The 27,719-nt window shown below is 47.7% G+C and overlaps 1 protein-coding gene across 12 annotated transcripts in view; it reads left to right on the top strand.

The window, feature by feature from the left end:
• The window catches only part of LOC144103954 (uncharacterized), a 61,581-nt gene extending 35,802 nt beyond the window's left edge, over positions 1-25,779 (top strand). For 2 of the 12 annotated variants that reach the window (XM_077636688.1, XM_077636685.1), the window contains 13 exons: positions 1,174-1,246; positions 1,370-1,565; positions 2,365-2,512; positions 5,404-5,658; positions 6,777-7,061; positions 8,062-8,117; positions 11,014-11,289; positions 11,867-11,945; positions 12,116-12,136; positions 15,653-18,581; positions 19,147-19,290; positions 19,438-19,575; positions 21,685-25,779. In XM_077636688.1, the coding sequence (XP_077492814.1) occupies positions 1,174-1,246; positions 1,370-1,565; positions 2,365-2,512; positions 5,404-5,658; positions 6,777-7,061; positions 8,062-8,117; positions 11,014-11,289; positions 11,867-11,945; positions 12,116-12,136; positions 15,653-18,581; positions 19,147-19,290; positions 19,438-19,575; positions 21,685-21,800 (4,716 nt within the window). In that variant the 3' untranslated portion in view covers positions 21,801-25,779. Of the gene's footprint in view, positions 1-1,173; positions 1,247-1,369; positions 1,566-2,364; positions 2,525-5,400; positions 5,659-6,776; positions 7,062-8,061; positions 8,118-11,013; positions 11,290-11,866; positions 11,946-12,115; positions 12,137-15,652; positions 18,582-19,146; positions 19,291-19,437; positions 19,576-21,684 lie in introns of all 12 variants that reach the window. The other 10 variants (XM_077636687.1, XM_077636679.1, XR_013308389.1 and 7 more) reach the window with 9 other exon arrangements.
• The last annotated feature ends 1,940 nt before the right edge of the window (positions 25,780-27,719 follow it).

The following is a 27,719-nucleotide window of genomic DNA, read 5'->3' as shown; positions in this document are numbered from 1 at the left end:
TCAACACAGGCTGTAACGAAGTGACCGCTGGGCCCCTTCAATTTTGTTATGGTGACGCTCAAATGTATTGCTATTGAGTATGCTGCTTTCATTGTGTGACTTCTGGCTGAAAAACTGGAAAGTGGGTGGAACCATGAAAGATGGAAAGTTTTGATGTAAATTCACTTTGTGTTAAGCTCCACGCTAACTGCGTTGACGACGAGAAGTACGTTGATGTAAATGCCTGAGTGAATAAACTTCCAGGTTCTTTTTTGTTAACAAATAGTCACTTTTTTATGAGGGGAGAATGCTTCTGGTTTTGCTCAGCAAATGAGGTTGCGATTGTCAATTACAGCTGCTTCAACCCATCTAATAACTTGTTTATAAAGTAAAGCATTCTGCAACCACTTTAAGGGCTGACACCATGCTGACTGCACTCACGTTCATGTGCTGTGTTGATTGCATTAGTTAATAAGTGCAAGTGAGCACTGTGCAACATCACATAGGGTCTTTTTGTGCGGTGAGATACTTCTCATGTTACACCATTGGAATGAAAAGGCAGTAGTATTAAGGGTGATTGAGAATCACGCCATTAGTTTCTCAAAAAGTGAGCACAAATGCTAAAAGAAATTATGGAGAGATTATGTGTCATTGTAGCACACCCCATGAAAAGCCTGTCTGGCTTTTGGTAGCTGTCAGCGGTAAACTTGCTGAGGTCCGGTGAGGTTTACTAGCACCCAAGGCTGCCGTTCAGTTTTTGTTTTCTTTTAGAGCGGCAAAGTATTTCATGAGGTCAGGTAGACCTGGGACAATCTTCAGAGTAAGTAAATTGCAATTTTCTCATAAAATTGAGCAGATCAAATGCGCAATATCGGATATTGTTTATCAGGTATTGTCTATTAATAACATCTGTGTAGTTGGCTGTCATTCGATGGTTCATGTGACATGTGACAGGGTTACCATATTTACCTAATTCAGTTCGGTTGCGGCCACAATTGTAACATCCAGGTCAGTCGTTTTGGTGGAAAGCAGGGGAAAAAAAAAAGATTCGGTTAGTATAACTCAAGGGTGACTGTGTCTGGTGTCATCAGTAAGAAATAGCATGTTGCATTTGATCAAATGCGGTGTGCTAGTCACTCATTTTGAGTGTATATTCTTTCAGCTGATTTTGTCTTTGTGCTGCTTGACTTGCAGGTTTCCGACGATGAGCCGAGTGAAGAGAAGGATCGTTTCGTGGCACAGCTGTACAAGTTCATGGATGAACGCGGTATGTGTTTTTTCGCACTGTTTTACAGAGCAGTTCACGTGTGACACGTCCGGGCAGCGAATAACCTGTAGAAGAGTCCCAATGTGTGTCTGTCATTAATCGCATGGTGCGTATTATGTGCAGGGACACCCATCAACAAGGGCCCCGCCATGGCGGGCCGCGACCTGAACCTGTACCGGCTGTTCCGGGTGGTGGACAAACTGGGCGGCTGTAACCGCGTCACCAACCACAACCAGTGGAAGCAGGTCTATTCCCGACTGGGCCTCCCCACGCCGGCGACCCAGGCTAACGCGAACCACCTGCGGGGAGCCTACAAGAAGTGAGTGGCCGTCTAGATGATCCTTGCCTCTCTTCTCGTTGCCTAGTGCAGTGAATCGAATTTGAAGGAAATAAACTTTACTGGCCCTCAGCATTTTGGGGATGATGCGGATGTCAGAGGAGTGCAAGCCCCGAAAAAGGCTTGGCTTGTGCCACAAAAAGAAAATGCAATTGATTTACTGCAGTCATTTGATGCATTCCTGATGTCACACGGTGGCAAGTGGCATACGTATAGGGAAGCATGATGAAAGCATGTTGAATCGTTATTCATACTGCAGGCTAGCTGCCACGGTGTCTCAGTGGTTATGGTGCTCGGCTGCTGACCCGAAAGACGTGGGTTCGATTGCGGCCAATGGAGGCGAAATTCTAGAGGCCCGTGTAGTGTGCGATGTAAGTGCACGTTAAAGAACCCCAGGTGGTCGAAATTTCCAGAGCCCTTCACTACGACGTCCTTCATAGCCTGAGTCGCTTTGGGACGTTAAACCCCCTTAAACAAAACCAAACCAATCAAAGGGCAAACTGCACTGGGCAGACTTGTGTCTGGAAATTAAATAAACTTGGTGGCAGTGGTGATGTGCACAGCTCGCAGGTGCAGTGACATGCTGCAGATTGCCTGGGCCAAGGCTCCAGTGGCTTTGAGGCTTGTCGGAAACTGATGGCTGGTGTTGAGTGCGGAAAAAATTAAACCTCCTGTTTCTGCCTTTTTCAAAGTCATCCAGCGATCCCTTGAAGTCTGGGCGCCCTGCGCATCCCAGAGTCGCAGAGCCCTGACGGGGTGTGCTTTCCTCTGCACTTGGCAGGTACCTGCAGAGCTTTGAAGACTTCTACCGCAAGTTGGGTTGCACCATGTCGAACCCACAGTCGGGTAGGGTGCGCCACCGGTCGGACCGCATCATGACCCGCAACCAGGACCGGGGGCTGACCCTGTTCGGCCGCAAGGACAAAGAGGTATGCTGCCTGGTCAGTGCTGCCGCTTGCTTTTCTTTGTTAAATTTCATTTGGGCAGTTGCTGTGGAAAAAGAAAAAAAAAAGAAGTGTCCAGTCGTATGAACATTGTGGTACAATTCATCATGTGTCCTTCACTCTTTTCTTACAGTAGGGAAAATAACCGTTTTTTACAGGTTTCAGTAGCTTTTTTTGTTTCTGTAAAAACTATTGCATTTTAAATTTAATGCATAAAAACAAAGCTAAATAAATGTGACTTTTAAGCATATAAGATTGAGTAACGAATTGCGCGTTGCGACAGAAAGTTTTGTTTCCCCAAAAACTAGATTTTAGGAAAATATTGAACAAAACTTCTAAACACATGCTCGTATCAAAAAAGAATTTTATGAAATATGCAAAATATCTGGTATTCTATTAGCCTTTTTCTGTGAAGAATTAAACTTCGATCTTGAATAGTATTTTCGCCACAAAACAAAAACGAGAAATCCTGTAGTTGGGCAACGCTGCATGGCTGCCTATGTTCCAAGCAGGTTTCTATCATCACCGATGCCAGAACTGAATTACGACAAAAAGGCAGTATTATTCATACTAGGTGCTGCTTGGGTCGTCGATAAAATCAATCGCAAGCAAAACGGAGTCCTGAAATTTGCGAGCGCCTATCACGCATGCAGAGGCCATCAATCAAGTGACTTTGATGCTACCGCTTCTTTGGAGCATGTCAAAAAAAATTCTACCTTATGGGGAAAAAAAGTACTACATCGAAAATTAGTACTCATTTGCCTACCGTAAAATTCCGAGCAAGCGCCCGCATCCCCACAAGTCGAAATTACTGGCAAAGTAGGAGGGGGGGCGCTATCCCGGAACGGCGCCGAAATTCGAGATTGCGGCGGCAACATTTTCCCACCAGAAAAAAAAAGAAAAAGACCTCAGTGCACATGGATTTAAAACGTCCTGCCGTTCTTTCTCGCCCGAAGAACTCGAAGAGCGCATGGTCCACGTGTTCACTAAACACCGGAACACCGTTAATCAACTTTCTTCGAAGTTTTGCTTTCCCGTAGGTTTGCTGTAACAACTTCTTGAAATTCTTGTCCGATTCCCATATTCGTTTCCGGTCAAGCATGAAGTTTCGAGACGCTTGGTGTATGTTGCTTCCATTTTCCCGATGCCATTGTATGACCTCAATTTTCTTGGCCACTGTAACAATGCCAAGACAAGCCGACAAATGGCGCTTTATGAACGGGTATGCGAATGGCTTGAAAAGAAGGATTGGATTGGATTCTTGGACTGGGTGGGGCAGGCCAGCGTGTCCTGGGTGCGGTGGGTGATTAGGGGGGGGGGGGGGGGGGGGGGGGGGGTCTGACGCAGCAGGGAGCGTAAAATGTGGCAAAAATTAAAACAAAAATAAGCCATAAATTAGGGGTGCACAAATTACGCGAGCGTGCAAATTTCTCGAGTGAATACGGTACATTGATTAAAGAGCCGTGCTAAAAACAGTTTCTTTGATTACTACAACAAATCGCTTAGAGACGTCCGGCTACAAGAAGCCTCCATAGATGGTGCCACGTATGCCAGCAACGGAGCGCAGCAACTGCAGAGCAAGCAACATGCTAGGCTGCCATTCTGCTGCAGAACTATATATAGTAGCCGACGGACTTCTAGGATACTTCGGACCTCAATGAGGCACCGTCAGTCACCCCATAGAAGCGCATACATATTCGCGACGGATATTTCAGACTGTCTGAAAGTTCGATTTTTCGGACTAATTTCAGTCGCCTGCGGGCCAGAATCGGCCATCTTATAGGCTTTTTGCCGGCGCAAAAGGCGCCATCTTAGATTGAGATGGATTTACGCTGCAGTTGAATTGGCGTGACATACTTTCGGTACCTCATTGTTGCCAGTAGAGGTCCCTGCGCTCTCTGACACTTCGAGATGGCAGCCGGATTGTCATCGCCGTCAACTTGTTTTTGTCGCCGATGTTGTCGTGGGCAGTTGTTGCTTGTCTCATACCGCCCATATGTTGAAAATTGGTTCTTGGGGGAAGGAACAGGAGCTATCTCACATCTCGGCTGGAAGGGATAAAGGAGGGACTGAGGGAAGTAAGGAAGAAAGAGGTGCTGTAATGAAGGACTCCAGAATAATTTTGACCACCTGGGGATCTTAACGTGCACTGACATCGCACAGCACACGGGCGCCTTTGAGTTTCGCCTCCATCGAAACGTGGCCACCGTGGTTGGGTTCGAACCCGGGTACTTTGGATCTAGCCGAGCGCCCTAACCACTGGGCCACCGCGGCGGGTCTCATACGTTCGCCATTCGCCGCTTCGTCACTTGGGTTTCTCTGACCGCGTCGACCGAGTGGCGCTCAGTCTTCACGAAGTTACATCCGTTCGCTGTTTTGTGATTGCGTCCGGCGGTTCCGCCGCTTTGAACGAAAAGTGCCTTGTCTTTGCGTGTGTTTGACGAGCAGTGTGGTGCACACTCCGGTTGTGGACAACATGGCCCCGCCGGGTCCGTCAAAGAAGTGTGGGAAGTATTCCAACTAAATGCGGTGGCCTTGCTGTCTAGCGTGTACAGTGAAAGCACAGCTTTCACTGTCTAGCGTGTACAGTGAAAGCACAGCTTTAGCGCAAATACAGGCGAAAATCGTCACCAGAAATGGAATTTTCCGCAAGGTAAAATCAGTGACATTTTTTAGCCGATTTCATCTCACTAAAGTGATTTTTTTATACTTCACGGATTTTTCGGACTGTTCTATTATTCGGACCATTTTTCAGATATCTTCGAGTCCGAAAAATCGGTCGGCGACTGTATGGGGTGACATGGCTAACAGAAGCTCCCGCCCTTGCCTTTTCCCCGTCCCTCCCCTTTCCTCTTATTTGTCTGTGCCATCAGCAGAAGAAGAAAGAGGAGAAAGCCAAAGACAAGGAAGAGGACAAGGACAACAAAGAGGACGAAAAGAAAGCCAAGGAGAAGCCGGCCACGGCGGCTGCAACTCCTCCGGTCGTGGTGAAAGAGGAGCCCTCTCCGGAAAAGCCAAGGCCATCCCGGACGTCCAGGGCCAAGCAGGACGAGGACAGTGGCACACCGGCGCCACCTCCAGCCGCGAAACCGTCAGCGACTGTGGCTGCAGCTAGCCAGGATGATGTAAAGGTCAGTGACTGCTGCTATGACATATGAGCTGGGGTGGGCGAAAGTCATGCATGGTTACTGGGTGTGGATTTGGAAAGTGAGTGGCCAACTGGGGGAGTATGCAGTATTACAGCAGTACTGCACTTGCATATTAAACATAGATCCCAAAGTCATGTGGGTATTTATTTTGGGGGGCAAATAGTAGTTTCATTGTGTAAGTAAATATAGTAGTAAGCTTGTTAAAAAAGGAATGCTTACAAGCCTTCTAAAGCCACATGGGGCTTGTATGCCATGGCATGGGTATGCACGTACCACATGTGCAGTAGTGTAGTGTCTGGATAGCGTGTGATATGGGATGTGGACGGTGACAAGAATTGGGTGGGAGGGTAGGTCGTGGAGGGGTTGCCTTCATATTGCAAAGTGTGAGGCAGGGCTGTGGATTTGGATGTAGGAATGATTAAGACGTGATCCATCACAGGATAGGAAAGCATAAAATTTTGATGAAGGTGTTGACAAGAAGCATTGTATAAGAGTAACATATGTGATGCACATGATTGGCATGGCGTAAAATGTATGTGGCATATGGGTAAAGACGTACAGATGTGTAGACGCATTGAGGGAATTCGCTGCCGCTGTGGTTACGGTGCTTGGCTGCTGACCCGAAAGGTGCAGGTTCGATCCCGACCACGGCAGTCGCGTTTCGATGCAGGCAGCTGGATACTTTATGCTTGTGTACTATGCGATGTCGCGTGCGTTCGAACGGCCACTAAACGTATCATATGATCAGAACTGCCGAGAATTTGAACGCACTTATTGGGAAATTGTATTATCCTGGAATGTATTAACCGGAAGAAAAACTGTTTAATTCTATTAGAAAAACTGTTTAATTCTATTATACATTTTCTCATTGCTCAAAGTTTTGAGTATGTGAACCGGGAACGTCAGAAATCATATCTTCCAAAAAGCGGTTGATAACAGAGCATCAAATGCATTAGGCCTAACTGTTGGGCCCATTTATTTGTATTCCACGATATGGGAAAGGAGTAAAGAAGGGAGGCTGTCAGCCAAGGTACAGTGGTGTATATGTATGGTATATTTTCTTCCTTCTCTTATTTGCTGCATTCATTTGCGACATGAAGCAGGTGCGGACCAGAGAGGACAGTCGGCGAGAGAAGCACGACAGTCCCGACAAACGCGAGAGCAAGGTGGCGGCTGTGGTGGCTGCAACTCCTCCGCCATGCAAGAGCAACATCGAAGCCACCGCTAGCGACAGTGTGGAAGTGGAACCTTCGAATCTAAAGGAGCCGGCCGTCGTCACAACGCCGCCCCCGGCTGCGGAGAAGTCGCGCTCATCATCCAAGGCCGCTGCCTCCAAGGACTCCAAGGATGGGGAGACGACTCCGACAACTACACCAAAGCGACAGGTAATGTGCACTGCATGTGATGGCCGTATGTTTTTTGGGGTCAGCCTCAATTTGCCGTCTGGGGTTTTGGAAAAATATCAGATGCTTACTCTCGGTACGATCAGTGATCAGCAGTAGCTGGTTATTTAAAATAAAATGATAATGCCACGTTTGATTGCCGCTGCCATTGAATAAACGCGAATAGCTGCAGTAGGCTGTGAAGACTAAGGCACGCGCATGGCTGTGGGAAAGTTTCTGCACCACTGTCTGGGATAGGACCTCTGACTCTTAATTTCATTGACCCAGGTGGCCTTTGCTAGTAGGTGAGGTTCAGGTTCAGGCACTAGGGTGACCACGCCTAAGCCATACATATGCATATGCTTTGCATATATGTATGCTTTGTACATATACATACAGTTGTCTTATCTTTTTGCATGCGGATGGACAACGACGACGACGCAGAAACCAGGGGAACTAGGTTATACAGCTGGTGCTGTAAAATATGTTGCGCTCCCTTTCCCACCAGAGTGGGATGGTGGGTGGGGTGTTGGGCTGCAAGGTGTTGTTTTCGAGTCGAATGCTACTTAGCAGTGTAGCAGCAATGCTGAAATGATTGTGTGCTGAGATTTTTGTACTCTATATAAGTCTATTGTGAAAAATGATCAACTTTTGCTAGTACCACTTCAACTTTTTTCGTTAACTTGAGAATTATTTCTGCACAAAACAGCGCTGTTTACAAAATGATAAAGAATGCCACTTCGCTATAGCTTTCTATCTGCAGCCCATTATGTGTCACCGGTGTGCACAAGTTTTATCAGATAAGGGAGTGTTTCTTGAGCCCCTGCTTGAATGAAAAGGGCATAAAACACTGTTGGATGCGTCGGAATGGGTCGTATGCGGAAGCTGGTTGCTTTCTAGATGTTTTCACCGCCCAGTGAAATAAAAGATAATAGATACAAAGTGCTTTTTGAGAATTATGTTGATTGCATTTTTTCCTCTTCTTCTCCTTCTTTTTCTGCAGCCAAAAAAGACCAAAGTAGAAGACCAGGCTGAGAAGGACAAGAGCGATGATGCCAAGTACGTAGCTTCGATGCCTAAAGCTTTCTTCCCCTACAGAACTCTACAGCGGAATGTACGCATGCAGGAGTGTTTGTGGATTAGTCCTTGCCTCTCGGGCTTTTGCGCGTTAGCAGTGCATACACGGTGCATTCTGATTACTTGTCCCTAGGGGGGCTCCTTTGTGAACGCCAGAGATGTGATGGTCAGATCAGTGATGTTCTGGTTCGAGGTGAATTGCGAATTCAAAAATGGTATACCCCCCTCCCCCCCTCCAGATTCGAGGGCCAATTTTTGGGGCTTGAGTGCCAGTTTCAACTCTTGTAACTGGAACATCCAGTTTATTCGAACCAGCGCCTTCTTCCCGTCAGCATCAAGCCTATTAAAGGGGTTCCTTCAGTACAAACCCCACATAATGCGAATGAACAAATTTTTGGTTCCCTTTGAGTTGGAATTACAGTTGATGACCGATTTTTCGGACTCTCTAGGGACCACGAGAAAGTCGGAAAAATTGGGTTGTACGAAAAATCAGATTTCATCAAAAAGTTACTCACTTATTGCCATTGTGCCAGAGGAAAGGGTCAGTAGGTTTGTCCACGTTCTGAAGCGCCTCATGACTAAATCTCACCGTGCTTCGTGTACACGGACAGGCGGTGAGCACTTTCACAAACTGCCTTCGGCATGTCACCAACGAAGGAACGGGTTGGGACAAACTCTAGACGCAAAAGTGAATCCATTGCTGCGGGAACTGCACTGTGCCCTCGGTACGAAGGGCCCAGAACAAGAAAGTAAACATGGCGAATCAAAAACTGACAAACAGCCTAAGCAATTGCTTCGTCGGTGTAATTACACCTAGTGACTAGAGCCAAAGTCTGCATTGTAGCCAGAGGTGAAACACAAAAGGCACCTGTGTGCTGTGGGTTAAAGATCCCCATGTGGTGGAGATTGTTCCCAAGAAGACCACCTCATTCTCCCTTTCCTCTTTCATTCCCTCCTTTATCTCTTCCCTTACAGAGTGGTTCCATTAGTGTTCCATTGTCCAAGGAGATAAGTGAGACACTTACCGCATCATTTCCTTTCCTCAAAAACCAATTTTCATTTTTTTTTTTTTTGTAGCTGGTGATATCCGCTCCATCCACTCTGCAGTGTCTTGCTTATAATGAAAGGTGTCTTGCCTGCCATCAAAGCACCAATTGTTGACGCTTTTAAGGAAAAAAAAAAAAAAGCCTTTAAGGGCTCATACTCGCAGTGATGCCCATACTGGTGGTGATGCTCATACTGGTGGTGATGGTGTCTGTCCAGCTCATCTTGGCGCAGTGCCAGCTACTACCCTCCCCCTCACCGGCGTGCATCCTCCTCGCACCCCCAGTGGCAGCTGTGGTCCGCGGCACACACACACAGTTGTGTCTAGCAACAGTATAACAACAGGCAGCCGAGTTGACACAGTAATCAGGAAGGCTTCCGCCATACGCACTTTAGGCCCACAAAGTGTCCCCGTAGTTTTTATATAAAAGTCAGGGTTGCAGTGTGTTTCGCCACCGGTTACGCTTGCCTCGTGAAATACATCACCATTTTCTTCCACGCTTGCTGCCTCTTTGAAGCCGTGTGCTTGCCGCGCCGTTTGCTGCTATCTCTTTCCACATTTAAGATGAAAGACTCTGCACTGATGAGCTCCGCAAACTGTGGCTACTACCAGCCGCCGCGGTGGCTCAGTGGTTATGGCGCTAGGCTGCTGGCCCGAAAGACGCGGGTTCGATTCCGGCCGCGGCGGTCGAATTTCGATGGAGGCGAAATTCTAGAGGCCCGTGTGCTGTGCAATGTCAGTGCACATGAAAGAACCCCAGGTGGTCAAAATTTCCGGAGCCCTTCACTACGGCGTCTCTCATAGCCTTAGTCGCTTTGGGATGTTCAACCCCCATAAACCAACCATAAACCAACCAGAACTGTGGCTACTGTTCAAGTTTGTCCGGCGGGCGACGTACAAGAACAGTTCCAATTCGAAACCATGTGGGCACAATCTACAGACTCATGATTAATATCAGCCCCGTTGTTTAATCCTCTGTGCAGTAGTGGGACACGTATTCAACTTGCTTCATGTGCTGGAAAACGGAAGACAATGCGCCTGCGTACCTTATGTTTGTGTTGAATGCTGCTTAACTATCAACAAGCCATTCATTGTGCTTTTATATTTCACTAATAGGTCTCCTTGCAGTTGTGTGTTTTTGCAAGCATAGGTATAGTGCGACAACACCCATCTTGCCAGGAAAAGAAATTTTTGATAAATTGTTGAGCTTTTCAGCCTTTACCATCAGTCAACTGCCTCATAATACTTCTTGAAGCAATTTTCAGTTCTAATAGAAGTTGACTATTACGTCCAAAAGACTTAGGTAAGGGCACGTCCCACACTTGAGGTCCTTTGACGAAGTCTGGGTACAGCTGTGTACACCTTTTTTTTCCTACAAAACCAGTTGTCAAGACGGCTTGAAAGTGATGTCGTTCAATTCCTAGTATGCATGTGAGACATGCGTACAGCTCGCGCCTTATTAAATGTTCCCTTCTAGCTTGAATTTGGTTTTGTTTGATCAAGTTTTCAATCTCCCTTGTAGTTTGAATTAACGAGGTTCTATGGTGCCTTTGGTATTGGTGGTGAGTGCGAGAGAGGTCCTTGGCCCTCAACACCGCGACATTGGCTCCAAGGGCCATGTGGTGCCGCGGAAAAGTCTAAATAATCAAGCATGTCCGAAAAATCGGGGTTCTGAATTCGGCAAGTGCATCTCGACTGTACAAAAGCGTTTTGTAGCTGCCTACCCAGGTGGAGCAGCATTTTGTTTACGCAAGAAACACACGGTGTTGTACAATTGTGAGAACTTGTGTTGATGCTAGTGTTTTGCAACACGGGGTTGTTCGGTTGCTGCAGGGCAAGCAGTGGCGTGTCAGAGCCCGAGCCAAAGCCCGAACCAAAGCCGAAGCCGGTGCCACAGCCACCGCGCTCCGAGAGCGCTGGTGGCAGCGGGGAGCCAACGCGGCGCTGCTCACTGGACATGAGCATCGATGTGGGCGACCGGGTGAAGGTCAAGTACGGGCGTGCTCGCCAACTCAAGATCTACGAGGCCAAGGTGCTCCGCATCGAAGAAGAGAGCAGTGAGAAGAAGGAGAAGAAATTCTTCGTCCACTACACAGGATGGAACATGAGGTGAGTGGCCGGTTGGGCTGTGCAACCTCTTACGTTGAAATACCGTATGTACTCTTGTAATGAACCCACTTTTTTTTTTTCCAGAAAAGTTGGTATCAATATCAATTTGGGGAGAAGGTTTCGCATGAGGGGAGAAAAAGTTCAACAGAATTTTTTTGTAAGAGTCAAAATTTCATATTATATGCCCATTCATCCGCCCACACATCTGGCTGTCCATCTATTGTCAACAAAAGCGCGTGGTTCACAAATTGCATCCCCACGTTGCCCGCATAAGTGTCGCCGGTGTTTAGCGTCGTTCGCTTCAAAAGGAATTTGCTTTATCACAGCGCGACCCGACGATTCTTTGGTAGTCGATGATGTTACAATGGGTTGTGCAGAGGTTAAGTGATCATGCCGAACACCGGCCCTGGAGGTCAGGTGCGCATTTTTCTGCGCGAGGTTAAATAAAAAGTAAGCTCGTAGAGACAAAAGTGGGGAGTGAGTTTATTAAGCGAGTCAATACAGTGGTTAGGATGATGATGACGACTGCATGTTGTACACACGCGAGTGCTTGACAGTTGACAACGCTTCACTTCAGGTATGACGAGTGGGTCACAAAGAACCGCATCGTCGAGAATGTCACCGACAAAACGTCAAGGCGCAAGCGACTGCAAAAGGTGAGCTCCACTGCCTACTGTCCCCACTGCCCCGCTTATTTTCTTTTTCGTCTCTTGCTTAGCAAAAAAAATTAGCAAAATTAAATGTGCTTTGAGAGGATATTAATCAATGCTGAATTTTCACAATACCTCTGTGCTTAGTATTAAGCAGTTATTTTTCTTTCTTTCAGGAGAAGCAGTCGGAAGCATCGGTGAGCTCACTCTACGATTTCTTCTCTCTTTTTTTATTTTTTTTTAACTATTATTGCTCTCTTGTGGCCCTTTCCTATGTTTGCTGCTTGGAAGGGCAATTCAAATTGGCATACCATTAGACTGTGGATTGAGAATGCTCTTTGGTGTTGTAAAGAACGATGGAGTGGTGTGGGTGCCTGTTTTGTTGTGTGTTTACCTGTGGCCGAGTGGCTGCCTCGGGCTGGGAGGTCTTGCTGTAAGTGGACTTCCTTTTTGAAGGGAGAAACGCCAATAAGATGAGGCGGCAGGGAAGCGGACTAACAGCCAGCGGCACGTTTTGCAAGCCAGGCATTGCAGCCAAGCGCTTTTGCTGTTACCCCATTTTAGCGAACACTCACTTGTTACGAACAATGCTGACTTGACCATCGCAGTGCACATTAGAGCTGTGCCGCACCATGCTGCACTGTATGAGGCATGGTTCAAAATGCGTTGGGGGCGGTCTTTTGGTGTTGTTCACGACTGCACGTCCACACAGCATGTCTTACTCTGCTTGTCCACTTACGCCAGGTTCTACTGATACAGTTAAACTTGGATGTAACGAACCTCCATATAGCGAATTCTTCGATATAACGAATTTTTAAAATTTCCTAACCCCGTCGTCATTGAAGCGTGTGTATTTGAGAGCTCCATGTAACAAACGTGTAGGGGCGGTTGAGCTTGATATAATGAACTTGCGAAGCTGACTATCTGTTAGCTTGTGCTGATTAGCTTGTGCTGAGTTACAAAATTTGGCAGAAAAGTTTCATGACGATAAAGCATGAACTGACATGAGAAGAACGTCAGCGATCGCAACGAGCGACTGCAGTTGAGACAGCCCATTGGGCTCCAGTGCTGTCAGCGCATCTCCATTGCTTTCGCTTTTGGAACGCCATACCACGTGGCTAAAACAGTTCGTGCTCAAAAGCAGTGAAAAATGACAGGGAATAGCAAAAACAAAACGTCAAGAGCAGTGCGTGGCTGCTCGCGTGATTGCGGCGCCGATAGCTCTTGCACTTCGGGACTCTGGAGTGGGGACAGCGGAGAGCTCCAGTGTCGCAAAGCGAAGAGCCAGTGTCCCAGGGCAACAGCGTTGGGCAGACCAAGAGAGGGAGCATGCGGGACGAAGCATGTGCCTCCGCAGCCGGTCTACGGCAATGGCGCTGGTGGCGCAGCCCCGTGCGCTCTCCTCTAGCTCGACCGCGGTGCTCCGCCTCTCCCACTTACCCCACCCTACTTGTGGCGGTGTTGCGCGAACCGCTGCAGCAGTCGCGCGCTCTATCAGCACGATCGCGAAACGTTTCTCCGCGTTTGTGACTTCGAATAACGTAACGCTGGTTTCTGTATGATTTCACCTGGTTTTCTCTACATTCATTGCTTATTTTGGTTTCTGTTCTGTAGTGTCCTTTCAACTCTTGTTGCGAAAACTGCATGTAACGAAAACCTGGATGTAACGAATAATTATTTACTCTTTCAATTCCGTTATATCCAGGTTTAACTGTATTCTTTCCCTCCAAGTCTTAGTGTGGCACCCGCAACGTACATAATGACAGCTGCATCACATTCTCTCACAATAACCACATGTTTGTTACATTTAAGCTCTGTTCTATATGGCGAGCTTTGGCCACCTTTTTTCTTCGAGTGATCATCACATTATCAGTTCAAAAATCTTTATTGTAAAGATGGCTCGGGGTTGCTGGGTGGGTCTTTGGGACCAAAAAATCGCGAAAAAATTGACTTCTCAATTTGGTCGTAGTTGGATAAGTCTCATCATTTTCCACCTTAACTTCAAGTTTCATGGCTGAATACCGCGTAGTTTACGAGAAATTGACACGCAAAGATGCAGTTTTGACAAGAGAGCTCGCGAAAATAGGTTATAAAATGCCCGTTTTGCGTCGAGTGTAGCGTCAAAAGTGGCCGGCGCAGCTAGGCGACTTTAGACTCGTTTGAAAGAGCAACGCTGCAGCTTTTTTTCCTGCCAGAACGAAAGGTCTACTGCGATTGGTTGCCGAGAAAAAGACAGAAAACAAAATATAAAATGCGGCAATGCTATTGGCTGTTGGGCACTACGTGGCGAAATTCAAGCGCCTCATTGGCCGGCGCCATTTTTTTTTAACGCTCCGTGCTCGTCCTGCAATGCCATTTTGAAAAAGACCACCGTGGCTTGAAACCGTATCGGAAGTTCGCAGCGTGCACAAGTTTGGGAAAAAACGTAAAAAGGGCCACAGATAGCGAGCGGAAGACACAAGTTCGTCGGAAGTGATGTCAACCAGCAGCAGCGGAGTGCCTGAGCGTGAACCGGCATATGACGCGACCTTGGCAGCCGTTCCGGCATTCGTTCCGAGCACGGTGCATATCGCGGCTGCAGAGGATGACGGAGAGCCAGAGGGTGGTTTTACTTAAAAGTGATCGGAAGAGGGATAAGGGAATAACGAGGCACAGGAGTGCAATTCGGCGGTCGTGATAAGCGCTTGTTTACCAGCTTCGGCGTCCGCCTTCGACACAGAGCAGATTGCAGGCTCGGGCGAGATTGGCAGCAGCGGGTCAGATTAGACACATTTCTGCCCAACGCTGATCACGAGGACTGCGAAGCACGCCGATGATAAAATCGCCCAGTTTGGCAGCAATTTCTGCAACCTAGCGCAAGATGTGGACGCTAGCGAACGAGCCAACCCTCCATTGCCTGCAGAGCTACCGATGTGGTCGTAGATTTTGTGGCAATCGACAGACTGCTTCACAATACAGTGTGCACCCTCGAAATCATTTTTGCAGCTTGCTAAGCGGCGGCAACGGCAAAAATGTGATTCAGACTATTCACTATGCGCCTTCTAAGCTGTTTGTTTTCGAAAATTAAGCACTGTAATGTGCTTAGTCAGCTTGATTTCGTTTTTTGTGTTTTTCTCAGTTTCATTTTCTGCACCACCCTACACACTGTTGACAAGATTTTCCCGGCTTTGGCTTTGGTTTAGGCGATTTTCACCATTCTTGTTTTATTTGAAAGCTGAATGACTGCACCTTGCAATAAAACCATTAACAGCACTCTTAATAAACTGTGAAAATATTAAACGGCATAAATAAAAATCACCTTTTTTCTTGCCACTTTTATGTGAACCTCAAAACATTGTAACTTTGGTTACAGAAGGGTTAGAACACTGCAAGTCCCCTTATTGCAAGCATTAGTAACATTAGAATCCACTGGGATAAAAATTATTTGAATCTGAGTAGCCAATTTTTTCAATAAGTTGTCAGAATAATTTTAGCGAAATTCTTGAATTAATAACAAACGACATAAATACTCAAAAATGGACATCATATTTGAAATCAGCACACTAAAATACATAATAGCTGAAGTTTTCATTATGCTAAGTCCAATATTAAAAATTTTTTCTCTAAGACCTTCTTCCCCCCTTAGTTAATGGCAGTATTTTTCTGACCAGTGGAAACAATGCACTGTCTTCGCCTTGGGTGCTGTTGACTTAACACTGCCCTTCCATTTCCAGCCGCAGCAAAAAGCACAGTCCGGACCCAACGGCAGCCAACCACCGGCAACTGCAACACAAAGCTCGGCCAGCTCCACCGGCTCCTCCGACTCGCCAACCTCCAGTAGCAAGAAGACGGTGCGCCGGGGTCGTCCCCCCAGTGTTTCATCCAATCGAAGCAGAGCCCTGTCGACAACTCCGCCCCCTGGAAAGTCCTCATCAAATTCCATGCCCACGACTCGGACCATGCGGTCGGAGCGCACCCCGACCTCCGGACCGGCATTTGCCGGCGGCCTTGAACCCCGCCGACGCAGCCGCCGGAAGTCAGGGACGCACTCGCCGCCATGTCTGGACGACGACGAGGGCTCCGGAGATGACGACGTTGCCTCAGAGAAAAGCCACGTGTCAATCAAGATTGAGGCCGAGCCATTGGATGACATGGAGAAGACGACGTCTGCCACGACCGACTCGAGCGAGGACGCTCCGCTGCTCCCGAGCAGTCCGGAGCCCAAGCTTGAAATCTTGGATCGCGAGGTCGCGGTTAACGAGGAGCAGCAAGAGGAGGAACCAGAAGAGAAGATGGACGGGGATGATGAGGACACGGACATTGATGAGAGCTCGGCCACGGCTTTAGCTTTCCCATCGACTCCACGAGCTCAGGGCAAGGAGGACATGCAGATGAGTGTCGGTGAAGATGGAGGTGGTGATGAAGAGAGTGAAGCTGAGATGGCTATGCAGGTTGAAGAGGAAGCGACAAAGATTGGGGAAGTCGAGGAAGTGCTCGATACGGTCGCTGATGAGGACAGCTTGCTGGAAGAAGGCAGCCTGGTCATCTTCGAGGATGACAAGGCTGATGGTGACGCTGCCGACGATGATGAACCAGTCTCCGTCGAACCGGAAGTGGCAGCTGCTGCTGCAGCCATCTCTGCTGTCAAGCACGATGAAGTTGCCACTGTTGAGGAGACGGCTGAAGCTGGCGTGGATGAGCCAAAGCAGGCAGAAGAGCCCGAGGTCGTTCCACCACCTATTGAGACCAGCCAGCCTCCAGTTATCGCCGCGACACGAGTGATCACTATTTTCCCACCAGCACTCGAACAAGAAGGGCCGAAGCATGGCGAATGGCTGAAGCACGAAGAGGTACCTACCAGGAACGAGACTGAAGAGAAGGATGAGGAGATGGAAGTGGAGGAAGCCGCTGACGAGCAGGAAGCAGCCTGTCCGTCGTCGCCCCCTGGCGAGAATGACGACAATGTGGAGGAACTTGTGGCAGAGAGCATCAGTGACGTGCTTCTCCTACCCCCTTCGCTTGTAGCCAAGGAGGGTCCTGAGAGGGACGCCCTGCTCGCGCCCGAGCACTCCCTCCCAGCGTCAGAGTTCGACGTCTGCAAAGACGAGGAAGAAGACGAAGAGGAGGAGCACAGGGAGGAAGATGAGGACGAGGACAACATTCCGAACAGCCCCATTGACAGTGCTGACAGGGAGACAGCCAGCACTGTCGACCGTATAGAGTTTGTCAAGGAGGAGTCGGAGTCCGCCTCTACCCAGGACTTCTACAAGGTGGCGTTGTCGCTCAGTGACGACGGCAGCAACTCTAATGCCCTCAAGGTGGAAGAGGAAGGCACGAAGAGCGCCGATGAACCCGTTGAATTCCCACCGGTCGGCGGCGAGACGGTGGTGTCGGCGGCAGAAGTTGAAGTGGGTCCTCCTGAAGGTGAACCCTCGACAAAACGAGTAATCAAACGAAAGAAGTTCAAAGGCACGAAGACGAAATTTGGCCCTGAGGTGAAGCTAAAAGGCCGCAAGAAACTGAAGGGCCAGCTGTTGCCCGACGGCACAGCTGCAAAGGCACCGCGCATGAAGAAGTGCCGGAAGGTTGACGGGGAGCAGCGCGTGGTGAAGAAGCGCAAGAAGTTGAAAGGGGTGATGACCAGCGCTGGTGGTGAGCCGGAGATTGCTGGCGTTAAGAAGGCAAAACGCAAGATCCGCAAAGCCAACAAAGACCACCCCGAGACGACGAAGAAGGGCAAGCGAAAGAAGTTTTCTTCCGGTGCCACCTACGAAGACTCTGACGAGGCGGTGGGTGATGTCGAAAGAACCTTCACGGGCAAGATCAAACGGGAAAAGCGCAAGGCAGTGCGCCCCTCGCCACCGTTCCACCACGACTACTTGTCTACTCTTGCTGAGGTGTGCGGACAGGAAGTGGAGATGAAGACAACGGAGCCGCAGGCAGAGTCGGCTGAGTCCCTGTTTCTGTTGTGTGAGGAGAAAGTTCCGGCTAGTCCAACAAGAGAAGGAGAGGACGACGCTGAGGCTCAGCATCATCAGGCTCATGGGCACCACCATCACCACCACCACCACCACCAGCATCACCACCATCAGCATGTTCATCACCCGCATCCTCACCACCATCATCATCAGCAGCAACAGCAGCCTTCGCATTCGCAACAGCAGCAGGGCCCAACCAAGATGGACATCTTCACCTCAGTTGCCGAAGCGGCGCTCGCTGGGCCGTCGACCTCGGATCCCTCGTCAGCTGTCCTCGACAACACACCCCCGACGACGCCTGACGACAGCGGCGGCGCGGAGAACGACTCGCCATCGTCGTCACTGGCTGGCTCGCCCAGGCGAGACGGCGACGGGTTCCATGTAATCGACGGAGAGAGCACCATGTCAGCGGACTCAGATAACAGCAGAGGCTCTGCAGATGGTGCAGTCGGCTACAAGGCAGCCGGTGAAGATGACTCCTCTTCTTCGCGCACGACGGACAGCGCATCATCTGCAGAGCGGCACAAGTTGCTGGCTGGGATGAAGCGGCCCCCGTCGCACGACGATGAGGCACTAATGAGACATGGGAAGAGGGCAAGGAAAGCAGCGCGGAAGGCAATGCTTTCTGCGGTGCATGGAGACTCGAAAGGGAAGACGCATCGGACGAGCGGACGAAGTGCGAGAGGTAAGCATCTGTTTCTTCATTCCTATTTGAGTGAAGAAAGCATGGACTCTAATTGTAGTAGAGAGCCTTGCTTATCCTCAAGTTGTCAGGTGCTGTGATAAAGTTGACTCTGCAGACTTTGAACGTGAAGGGCACAGAAAATTTGTTTATATTATGCAGAGCTTGGATTAAGTGCAGTCTTAATATGAAGTTGGTGTTGATGCTACTAAAGTGCCAACACGATTAAACAGGAAGTTGAAATTGAGACGGGTTGCAGGGCAGAAATTATTAAAGAGCAGTTTTCTGGGTTTTTGTTTTATCAAATTGTTCAACTAATAATAGACCTAGCTTCCAAGTTTGGTCATCATAAGAGCTGCAGAAAAAAAAAAAATTTTTTTTCCTTCGCATGTTCCTTACTCAAATCTAGAAGTTGAGAATCATCCCATGACTGAATTAGAGTGTTAGATTGCATTTTTCACCAGACATTATAAAGCAGTGGTCACTGGTCATTGCTACCTAAGTGTGTGTTCAGGAAAGAGTTGAACCTCTGTGCTCAGTTTGTTTGCCTTTCTTTCTTTTTCTGCAGATTCTTCCGGGCTGATGTCCATGGTGGACAGCGGCTCTTGCACACCAACGTCCATGGCAGCCTCCTGCACGGTGACAGCTTTGGGCAGCACCAACACTGGCAGTTGCCACCGGCCGTCCAAGTTCAACTTCGACCTGCCTTTGGGTGGGTGGACCTTCTTGATCTTGTCTGTTTTTTTGTTGTGTTAGCAATTAGAACGGTCTGTGCAAGTGGCGACAGCCACCTGTCAGTAAATTTTCACAGTGGGTTTCATTTGTTTATGTATTTATTTGTTTGTATTTTTCCCCACAGACGATAGCATGGACGCTGAGAAACGGATAGCCGTCATACAGGACCGGCTGACTGAGCTGCGGAAGGTTTACATGCAGCTGAAGGCTGAGGTGGCAGTCATAGACCGGCGGCGCAAGCGTGCGAAGAAAAAAGAGTCGAGTGAGTGAAAACGCGCCCAGGGGCGTCTGTGTGGAGTTATTTTACTCTCCTCAAGTGCCCTTTCCTGGCATTTCTTAAATGCAAGCAAGCGTGCAAAGAAAAGAGTCCAGCATGAGAAAGTCGCCCTGCGGACTTTTTTCACATGCTCAAAGTGTGTTTTTCTTGCGTTCTAGATTTGTAGCATAAATTGCATGGGAAAGCAGGCCTTAGGGTTCATTTTGCCTTGTTTTTAAATACTCTCGATCCCGGATATATCAGCCCCGAAGAGTGTCTCGGATTAGTTTGATATATTGATAATTTGATATATAAATAAGATGAAGTTTTACTGCAATTTAGAAGTTAGACCCAAGAAAAAATTTGGCAGAGGCACTTAATACCCCGGTCACACGGGCACTCTAAAGGCACTTTGAACTAATGCTTCTTTACGCTCCCAAAGGAGCACTACTTCAAGGGAGTTCGTCTGTGCTACACGGTCGCGGAACGACCTTCGCAAGAAGTTTTTAGCGCCCTCATCGGCGAAAAGCGTTATTAAAATTGCAAACCTCACTGTGCATGTAAATACAGAAATGTCGCATTTTTTTAGTAAATTAGTTTTATAACCGTATTATGTTAAAGCAACGCAATTTTAACTGCAATAATGACATGATTTTCCAAGTACAGAGCATAACATCACAGTGCTGGCCACACTGAGCCGTGGCTACCGTGACGCTCGTATATCTGGAACGAGAGTATGGCGTGGTGAGACTGCCACAAAACAAATGATTTTATATTTTAAAACACCACTAATCTTATGAAGTGAATTTATAAAATTAAAATTGAACGTTTCTTTTCTCAATTTATTTATGCTGTTAACTCGCTGGGAGAGAGAGTACTCCCTTGAAGCCTCAAAGGACGAACTCGAGCTGCCTTGTTTCGAAGCTCCTTTGAGCTAGGTGTCCTTTGGCGCGTCCGTGTGGCAGCGCGCGTTCGTCCTTAGAGTAATGGAGCATTAGTTCAAAGTACCTTTACAGTGTCCGTGTGACAGGGGTATAAGACAGCTTGCATTTGAAATTGTGAAAGCATTGTATGTAGAACTGCACAAGGTAGATGAACGAATTCCGCATGCTTCCAATGCTCCCGTTCCTTGTCACTGTGAAGCCAGCGCGAGGCTCATTTATAAGCCCGATTGCACCGTGCCACCACCTGGAGTCCCAGTGCACAGTATTCTGCACATATTGACGTAGAATGATGATGCAAGCACTGCCAAGGGTTCGACGCTGGCGGGCGAAAAATCTTAATTCACATGTCCAAGCAGGGCATGGTGGTCATGCACGGATGCGTTGACTACGATGATGCGGCACCGAAATGAAATTCAGTGCAGCGTCAAAAGATGTTCTGATATCCTCCGAATTTTGTGCCATAGATTACTGACAGCGCACGCCGGCTTTTGTGCTAATGGGACATGTAATGCTTTCGCATTAATGCATTGCTCCCACGCTAGTGATACGCTTGCAGCAGCCGCCGCGGTGACTCGGTGGTTATGGCGCTCGGCTGCTGGCCCGAAAGACGCGGGTTCGATCCCGGCCGCGGCAGTCGAATTTCGATGAAGGCGAAAGTCAAGAGGCCTGTGTTCTGTGCGATGTCAGTGCACATTAAAGAACCCCAGGTGGTCGAAATTTCCGGAGCCCTTCACTACGGTGTCCCTCATAGCCTGCGTCGCTTTGGGACGTTAAACCCGCATAAACTAAACTAAACACTTTGTGCAGCGACGTGCTGCCCCGCTTGCATGCTGGCAGCGCTGCTTGCTAGGCCTAGCCTGCTTTGCATCGAAGCTGCAGCAGATGGGGCTTTGGAACTAGTCACTAGAAAGGGGATGTTCTGACTGTTCAGTATATAAACAGTAATTCAGTGTACCCGTGTTCGTCATATCGAGGATCGACTGTATTAGTGGTAAGAAGGTCAGTGTAAAATCTGGTGGGCCAGTCAGAATTTCATTGTCGCTTTGAGTTTGCAAGCACTAATTATATTCAGCTTTAAATTATTACTGGGCAGCTGTAGCTCTGAATTGTAAGGTGTCAGTGAAGCAGGCAAGCATGCCTGACATGTGTCGTGGTGCGATTTTTCCCCCAGGTGCGCCTGTGCTGTCGAGCGCCTCCTCCTCAGTGACCCCCGTCTCTCAACCGGCCGCCTGCCCTTCCTCGCCACCGAGCTCGCCGCGCCCCGTCGAAGTGCAATGCTCGTCATAACGGCACGCGACTGGCCCCATGTTCCTCGCTATCCCTTTTTCTCCCATCATCGACCTCTCCATTGCTCCGTGACTCTGTCCTCGGAACGAGTGGGTTGTGGTTGCTCTGCGTGGCCTCCTCCGCCTCCTCAGAATCCATCACCACCACCACCATCTGCAAGGAGGAGCCGGACTGAAACCATCGTTGTCCGCCATCGTCACAAGTGTCCACAGGTCTTGTTGCGGCCATGTGTCATGTCCGATGTGCATTTTTCGTTCTCTTTGTTTTGTTTTGTTTTCATGAAACCTTGTACTGTGTTTGCAATGCTCTCTTGGCCATGCAAGCCGCAATGTCGGAAAGCGTTCCGACTTGCACAGAAATAGCGCGGGCTTGAGGCTCACCGTTTTCGCGAACCCTTTCTCAGCTACCTTTTAAAGCACTGGAAAAGGGGGCCAATGAAGGCAGTTGGTTTTGAAAAGGCCAGGAAAATTAGTTAATTGTGTACAAAATGTGCTCCAAGTGAAGCTCTCTATGAAAATGAAAAAACAGTACATGGACCCCGGGGGGAGGTGGGAGATAGTTTGGATTGAAAGACTACTGGCAAACTTCAAGTTACACTGCCACAATCTACATTTGTTTACCGCAGTGAACCACTTGAAGCTTCGCTTTTTTCTTTTTTAGGGTGACCTGTGTTGCCTGGTGTGCAGAGGCTATTGCACTGTCCAAGGACTTGTGTTTTTGATTCGGGGGTGCACAGTCAGTATTGGCTAATGTTTTAGTGAGTGCGAGTTAAATGGAGAAATTACGATAGCTTCAGAGTGTGTGATGAGAGGAGTCATTGATGGGTTATCTGGGGCCATGATGCCAAAGTACAAGCTGAGTCCCGAGTAGCCTTTTGTTTGTGTTTCTTTTCTTTTTTTCATTGTGGCAAGAATTTAGGAAAAGCCTGGCTTCCATGGTTATGTCTCATAACAACCCGGTCTGGTTGCCAGGCAGTCGTTTGCGAGTTTTTCGTACTCTCATTTTGTTTGCGAGAAATAGTGCAAAGGGAAACGTCTCTCCTTGAAAGTTATGATGTTCATTCGTTGACGTGATCTCGGAAACGGTCACAAAACTCGTGCGACATGTGGCGAGGTATAGTTCTGCTACTGCTGGTACTTGTGCTGGTGCTGCTGGTACTGTGCCACCACAATATTGTGCATGCAGTTTTGTATGGTTTGGGTTATTTCACGTTGAGCAGTGCTTCGTGTGGCAGTTCAGATCAAAGAGGTTCTGCGCTGTTGGATGCACTTCAGTAATGCACTCGTGACATACCTATTAACCCGTTTGTGTACACTCCAAACTCGGTCTTGGGTGGCTCAATTTTTTTAACTTCATTATTGAACAAATCTTTGTTTTCCGAATAAGAAGCTCTATGTGGCTTTTTCACCTTGTAGATTCAGTGAACTTTATGAGAGAGAGGAAGTAGGAGCTGCGTTATAGTTCTGCGGGGCTCCTGAAATAATTTCCAGGCCATTTTATGGGTGGGTGGTAAGGGCAGCTGCGTATCCATGCTGTAAAAGTTTTCATCATGTTTTTGCTGTTATTGTGGGGCCCTCACATCCTGTATGCTATGCATGCGCCAGTGTTTCCACATTGGCTGCAGTCTCGTTCTAAGTCGTAGCATGTGCGCACAAATGAAGATAGTCGTAAAGGGCTGATTGACCTACCGCGAAAAACTTTCTGCACGCTATAGACGGTTTCACTCTTCTCTAATGTGCTTAGTGGCAATCGGAGCCTCCTTACCCAAATGAACAGGTGCTTAGAAGCGCTAGAAAACACGACAGAACATCAAACTCCTCCCACGGCTCACTCAGCAAGAATGAGGTACTTTATACGTATGCCAAGAAATATCAGTTGTGAACTGGCGTATAAACCCAAGAACCTTGACATTTTCGCTACAGAGCGTGTGAGAATTGTTCAGATATTGAAGCTTTGAAGTGTATTGTTTTTGCTGCACCTGTACATGACAGTCATTGTTATGAGCAGAGCTTGCTCATTAAGGCCTTTATACATGCTTTTAAGATGTACTGTACAGAAGCTGTTTTTTTTTTTTTTTTTTCAAGTGCTTTTCATCAGAGTGTCATCTAAGTGGGCTGTCATGGCCTTATAATTGTGTCCAGGAATGTGGTATATTTACATGTCAGACCTTGCCTCTTCGAGTAACAATTGTTCTGTACTGAGGTTTCAGTGGATTGGATGGGGCATTGTGACATCTTGTATTGAAGCTTGACGCTGCCAGATTTGTCTCTTTTTTTTTGCCATGTGCAGTTGCTGCACATTGTTTTTCATTTTGCCGACTGAAATGTTTATTGGTTTACTGTTATCACCATTGTGCATCTCTGCAGCACTGGCTGTCCATGTCTTGACTATAGTGTCCACTTCTTAACCTGCCCTCAGCACTATGTGGATCCTTCGTTGCGTGCAGTTTTTGTTCAATATTTCTGTGTCTGCTGCAACACAAGGAAAACCTGAAGTTAACTATTTAGGGCAGTGCTTTCTTCTACCCTGAGAAAGGAATAACCCGATCTGTGCCCCCCCAACCTCCCTTCTCATCAATTTTTTGGGAACGGGACCAACTAGTAAATGGGTTACTGTGCTTTTTCATTGTAGCAAGCAACCTAAGGCGCAAAAAAAAGCAAGGTCTCTCACAGAGCAATAAGCACGTGGAGTTTGGTGGCGGTGTGGTGTGAGGAGAGAGTGAGGCTAGAGTTTTTAACGAGCTTTTTTATTTATTACCTTTTTAAGCACGTTTTAATACCACTGTGTCTCCGTAGCTGAACACAGCCTCTGCCTCCCCCCCTCCCCTGCTCTGCCTCCGTAGCCTCGCCTTGTTTTCTGCCTTTGTAGAGGCAGCCATCTTGATTCTTTGCGTACTGTTTGTGAAATGTTACTTTCACCAGATTGGCAGGCTGGTGCTGTCGTGATGGTTATCCTTTACCCCCTCCCTTTTTGTTGTAATATTGACCTCATCCTAAGTTATTTGTTCATTTCAAGAACCTATCTTCGAGGGAGCACACAGGAAGGAACCACTCTGTCTTACGGCTGTTTTTTCATCAGATTATGGAAGACTCTCTCTGAAGTTAGGCCAGCCGGAGGCCTTTTTCTTGCAAGGGCCTTATTATTGGCTAAAGGCCATGTTGACAGGCCAAGGTCAGCGTTGTTCTTGCGAACAAACGTCTGTTCTAAGATGACCGTGCTCTAGCATGGTTCAGTTTGTTAATGAGTGGCCATTGTGAGGGCCATCTCACCCAGTTTTTTGTTTTGCTAGTGAGAGTAATCTGAGCGGATGTCATTACAGAGCACCGCTACATTGTAGTTTGCTTCACGGCGTGTTGTGTGGGGGGCGCATGTCTCGCTCCTACGGTGTTTTGGGATGTGCTTGGGACGTGTGCCAAAGCTCAGAGAAGACCCGGTGCTGACGACACCACCTCTGAAAACTCTCATGCCTTTCTTTTTTTTTTTTCTTCTCTTTTCTTGTACATAGGTTGTAAAAATAGAGAAAGATGCTGGTGCAATGACATTGGAACTGCCGATGATGCTCATGACGGTGATGATCTGTGTGCGTTCTTTTACTGACATGGTCGACTTGGAACAGGAGTTGTGCTGTGTACTGGCGTCGTCCCGCATGTCGACACAAGGCTGCTACTATGCTCGTGCTGCGTGATGATAGTGTCTCTTTTTCTTTTATGCAGCCAATGCATTCCAGCTCTTGGAGAGATGGAATCGCTGTGCCACTGTTTTAATTTATGTTTCCTGTTGAATCTTGTGAGCACTGTGACAAATGCTTACACTGATGTGTTAGTATGGAAAAGTGCATGTACAGCTCCCCCTATAATGGCACTTTTGCATGACTTTTAGATGTAATTACTATAGGCATGCGATTTACTTGTGTTGACCCACGACGATAATGGACCGCCTGCATAGTAAACCAGCAAAATAAATGTTTATCCTACTCGTACATCTGTCTGCTTGAGCTTGTTTTTTATTTTGGAATATTTGCCCTGCAAGTATTCGAGTGTGCGAGCAGTGTACAGTTAGTTTGACATGTTTGCAGAACATCATGAGTGCACATGTATGTCTGTGAGAGAGAGAGAACACTGAGACGCTAATGTAAACAGTTGTAAAATATTTAAAGGAAACAAAAATATTTATAGCTTATGGCTGTGAGAGTGCACTGTTGGTCGTAGGTAAGTAAGGGTAGGGAAATGTTCTGGAGAGATTTCGGGACGTCACCGTGCAGTATCGGTAAATTAACTCTTTATGGGACAGCATATATTTTTTGCGAAATTTATGAAAAATTTTTGATTGCATGAGCAGATGAGGTGCACAGAAAGTTCTCAACAAATTTCACAATTTTAGTATGAATATTTCAGTGGAAAAAAAGGAACATAATTGTCCCATTGGCACTAAATGGGGATAAAGAAAATGAGACATTCATCCCATTGACTTTCATGGGTTTGCTCATTTAGTTTCTTCTAACCACTTCATGAAGTTTGCACTTTTTTGCTTGAACTTTTCACACCACTTTTCCCGTCGTGGAACACCAACGGCATCTACGCCTTTGTTCAACTTCCACAGGGTTCTGTTCCTTGCTGGTGAGCCGAACTTCACCCGAGACGCCGACCATTTCTGACCATTTTCTTGCCTGTGTTCATTTGGAAGGGCTGCTGGCGGCTCTTAATGTTTGGCTATTGATTTGGCGCCCAAGAACACACTGCATACGATGTTTGAAAATTACCACTCAAAATTAAGTTGTTAGGCTTGGCTAAATGTCCCAACTATTTTCAGCGTAGTAAAAGAAAGTGCTCTCCTTTTATTTCCTATCTCAAATCATCGGAACAAGTGTGCATTGGGATCTAGAGTTGTTCCTCTCTGCAGAAGAAAAGGAAGCACTCGTGGGTCATATTGATTTTGTTTTTTGACAGATCGAATGTAGCCAAAAAGTTGCAACGCACCCGTAAGAAAGAATGAAATTTCAAGGTCTCGATCCTACCTCATCTAGTGGATGTGGCTGAAACCATTTTTAAACAAATCATTGAAACTTGAAGGTAGGTTGAAACACAGCAAAAGTGGGACTCCTGCGCCCCATGTCTCTTACGAGCCCTTTAGTATGGGGAACAAAGTGGGACGCATGTGACCCATTGTCCCCCGAAGGGCCAACCCTTTGTAATAGAATAAATAGTTCAGCTCTGAGGGTGGTGAGAAGAAAGAGGAGGGGCAAGGGATTAAAGTTTTGAATCGAGATTGCCGGTGTTTTCAATGGTGGTGTTTCAATTCGGTGCGGCTTCATAGCATAATGTGTTGTGGAGGCTTTGGATTAGATTTCATTCTGTTTCAGTGGTACGAGAAAGCGTGGGAAAAACGGAACGCAAGTGAGACTGCGCACGGTCGCAAGTTTTTCTGCTGCATTTAACACAGCGCGCTTTAAATCCACAACTGGGACGGACGATCCTGCGAGAATCCATAGAACATACATTTTCATCGTCGGGGTTCATAAAGTGATAACCCACACTGACCACCTGAGCGCTCCACTACGGAACACGTTGTGAGTGACGGGTGATTAGGGGCTGAGTAATTAAGGCGGAGGAGTGAACTCCGTGGCGCCTGCAGACAGGGTCTGTTCTCTGTCCTGCCGTAGTGAACATTTTGATCCCAACATAGATGGGCGTTGCCCGCACTGTGGAGAGATTTGCGATATCTTTCACATAGCTAGGGTTGGCATGTACTCAGAATCCTCACCTTCCCCTTCTCCTGTCCCGAGAGGCATGGGAGACTGCCCTCGTCAGCTGCTCCACACGAGTCCCACAGGGCTCTGGTAAAGCGGGCGCGAGACGGGACCTCGTTGTGCCCTGTCCCGGACTTAGGATACCGGCCATATGTAGCGGGGACTTCTGACTA

Source organism: Amblyomma americanum, chromosome 9 (assembly GCF_052857255.1).
Source record: "Amblyomma americanum isolate KBUSLIRL-KWMA chromosome 9, ASM5285725v1, whole genome shotgun sequence".
Classification (NCBI taxonomy): Eukaryota; Metazoa; Arthropoda; class Arachnida; order Ixodida; family Ixodidae; genus Amblyomma; species Amblyomma americanum.
The sequence above is the reverse complement of the archived record's forward strand: the minus strand, read 5'-3'. Positions and strand labels throughout refer to the sequence as shown.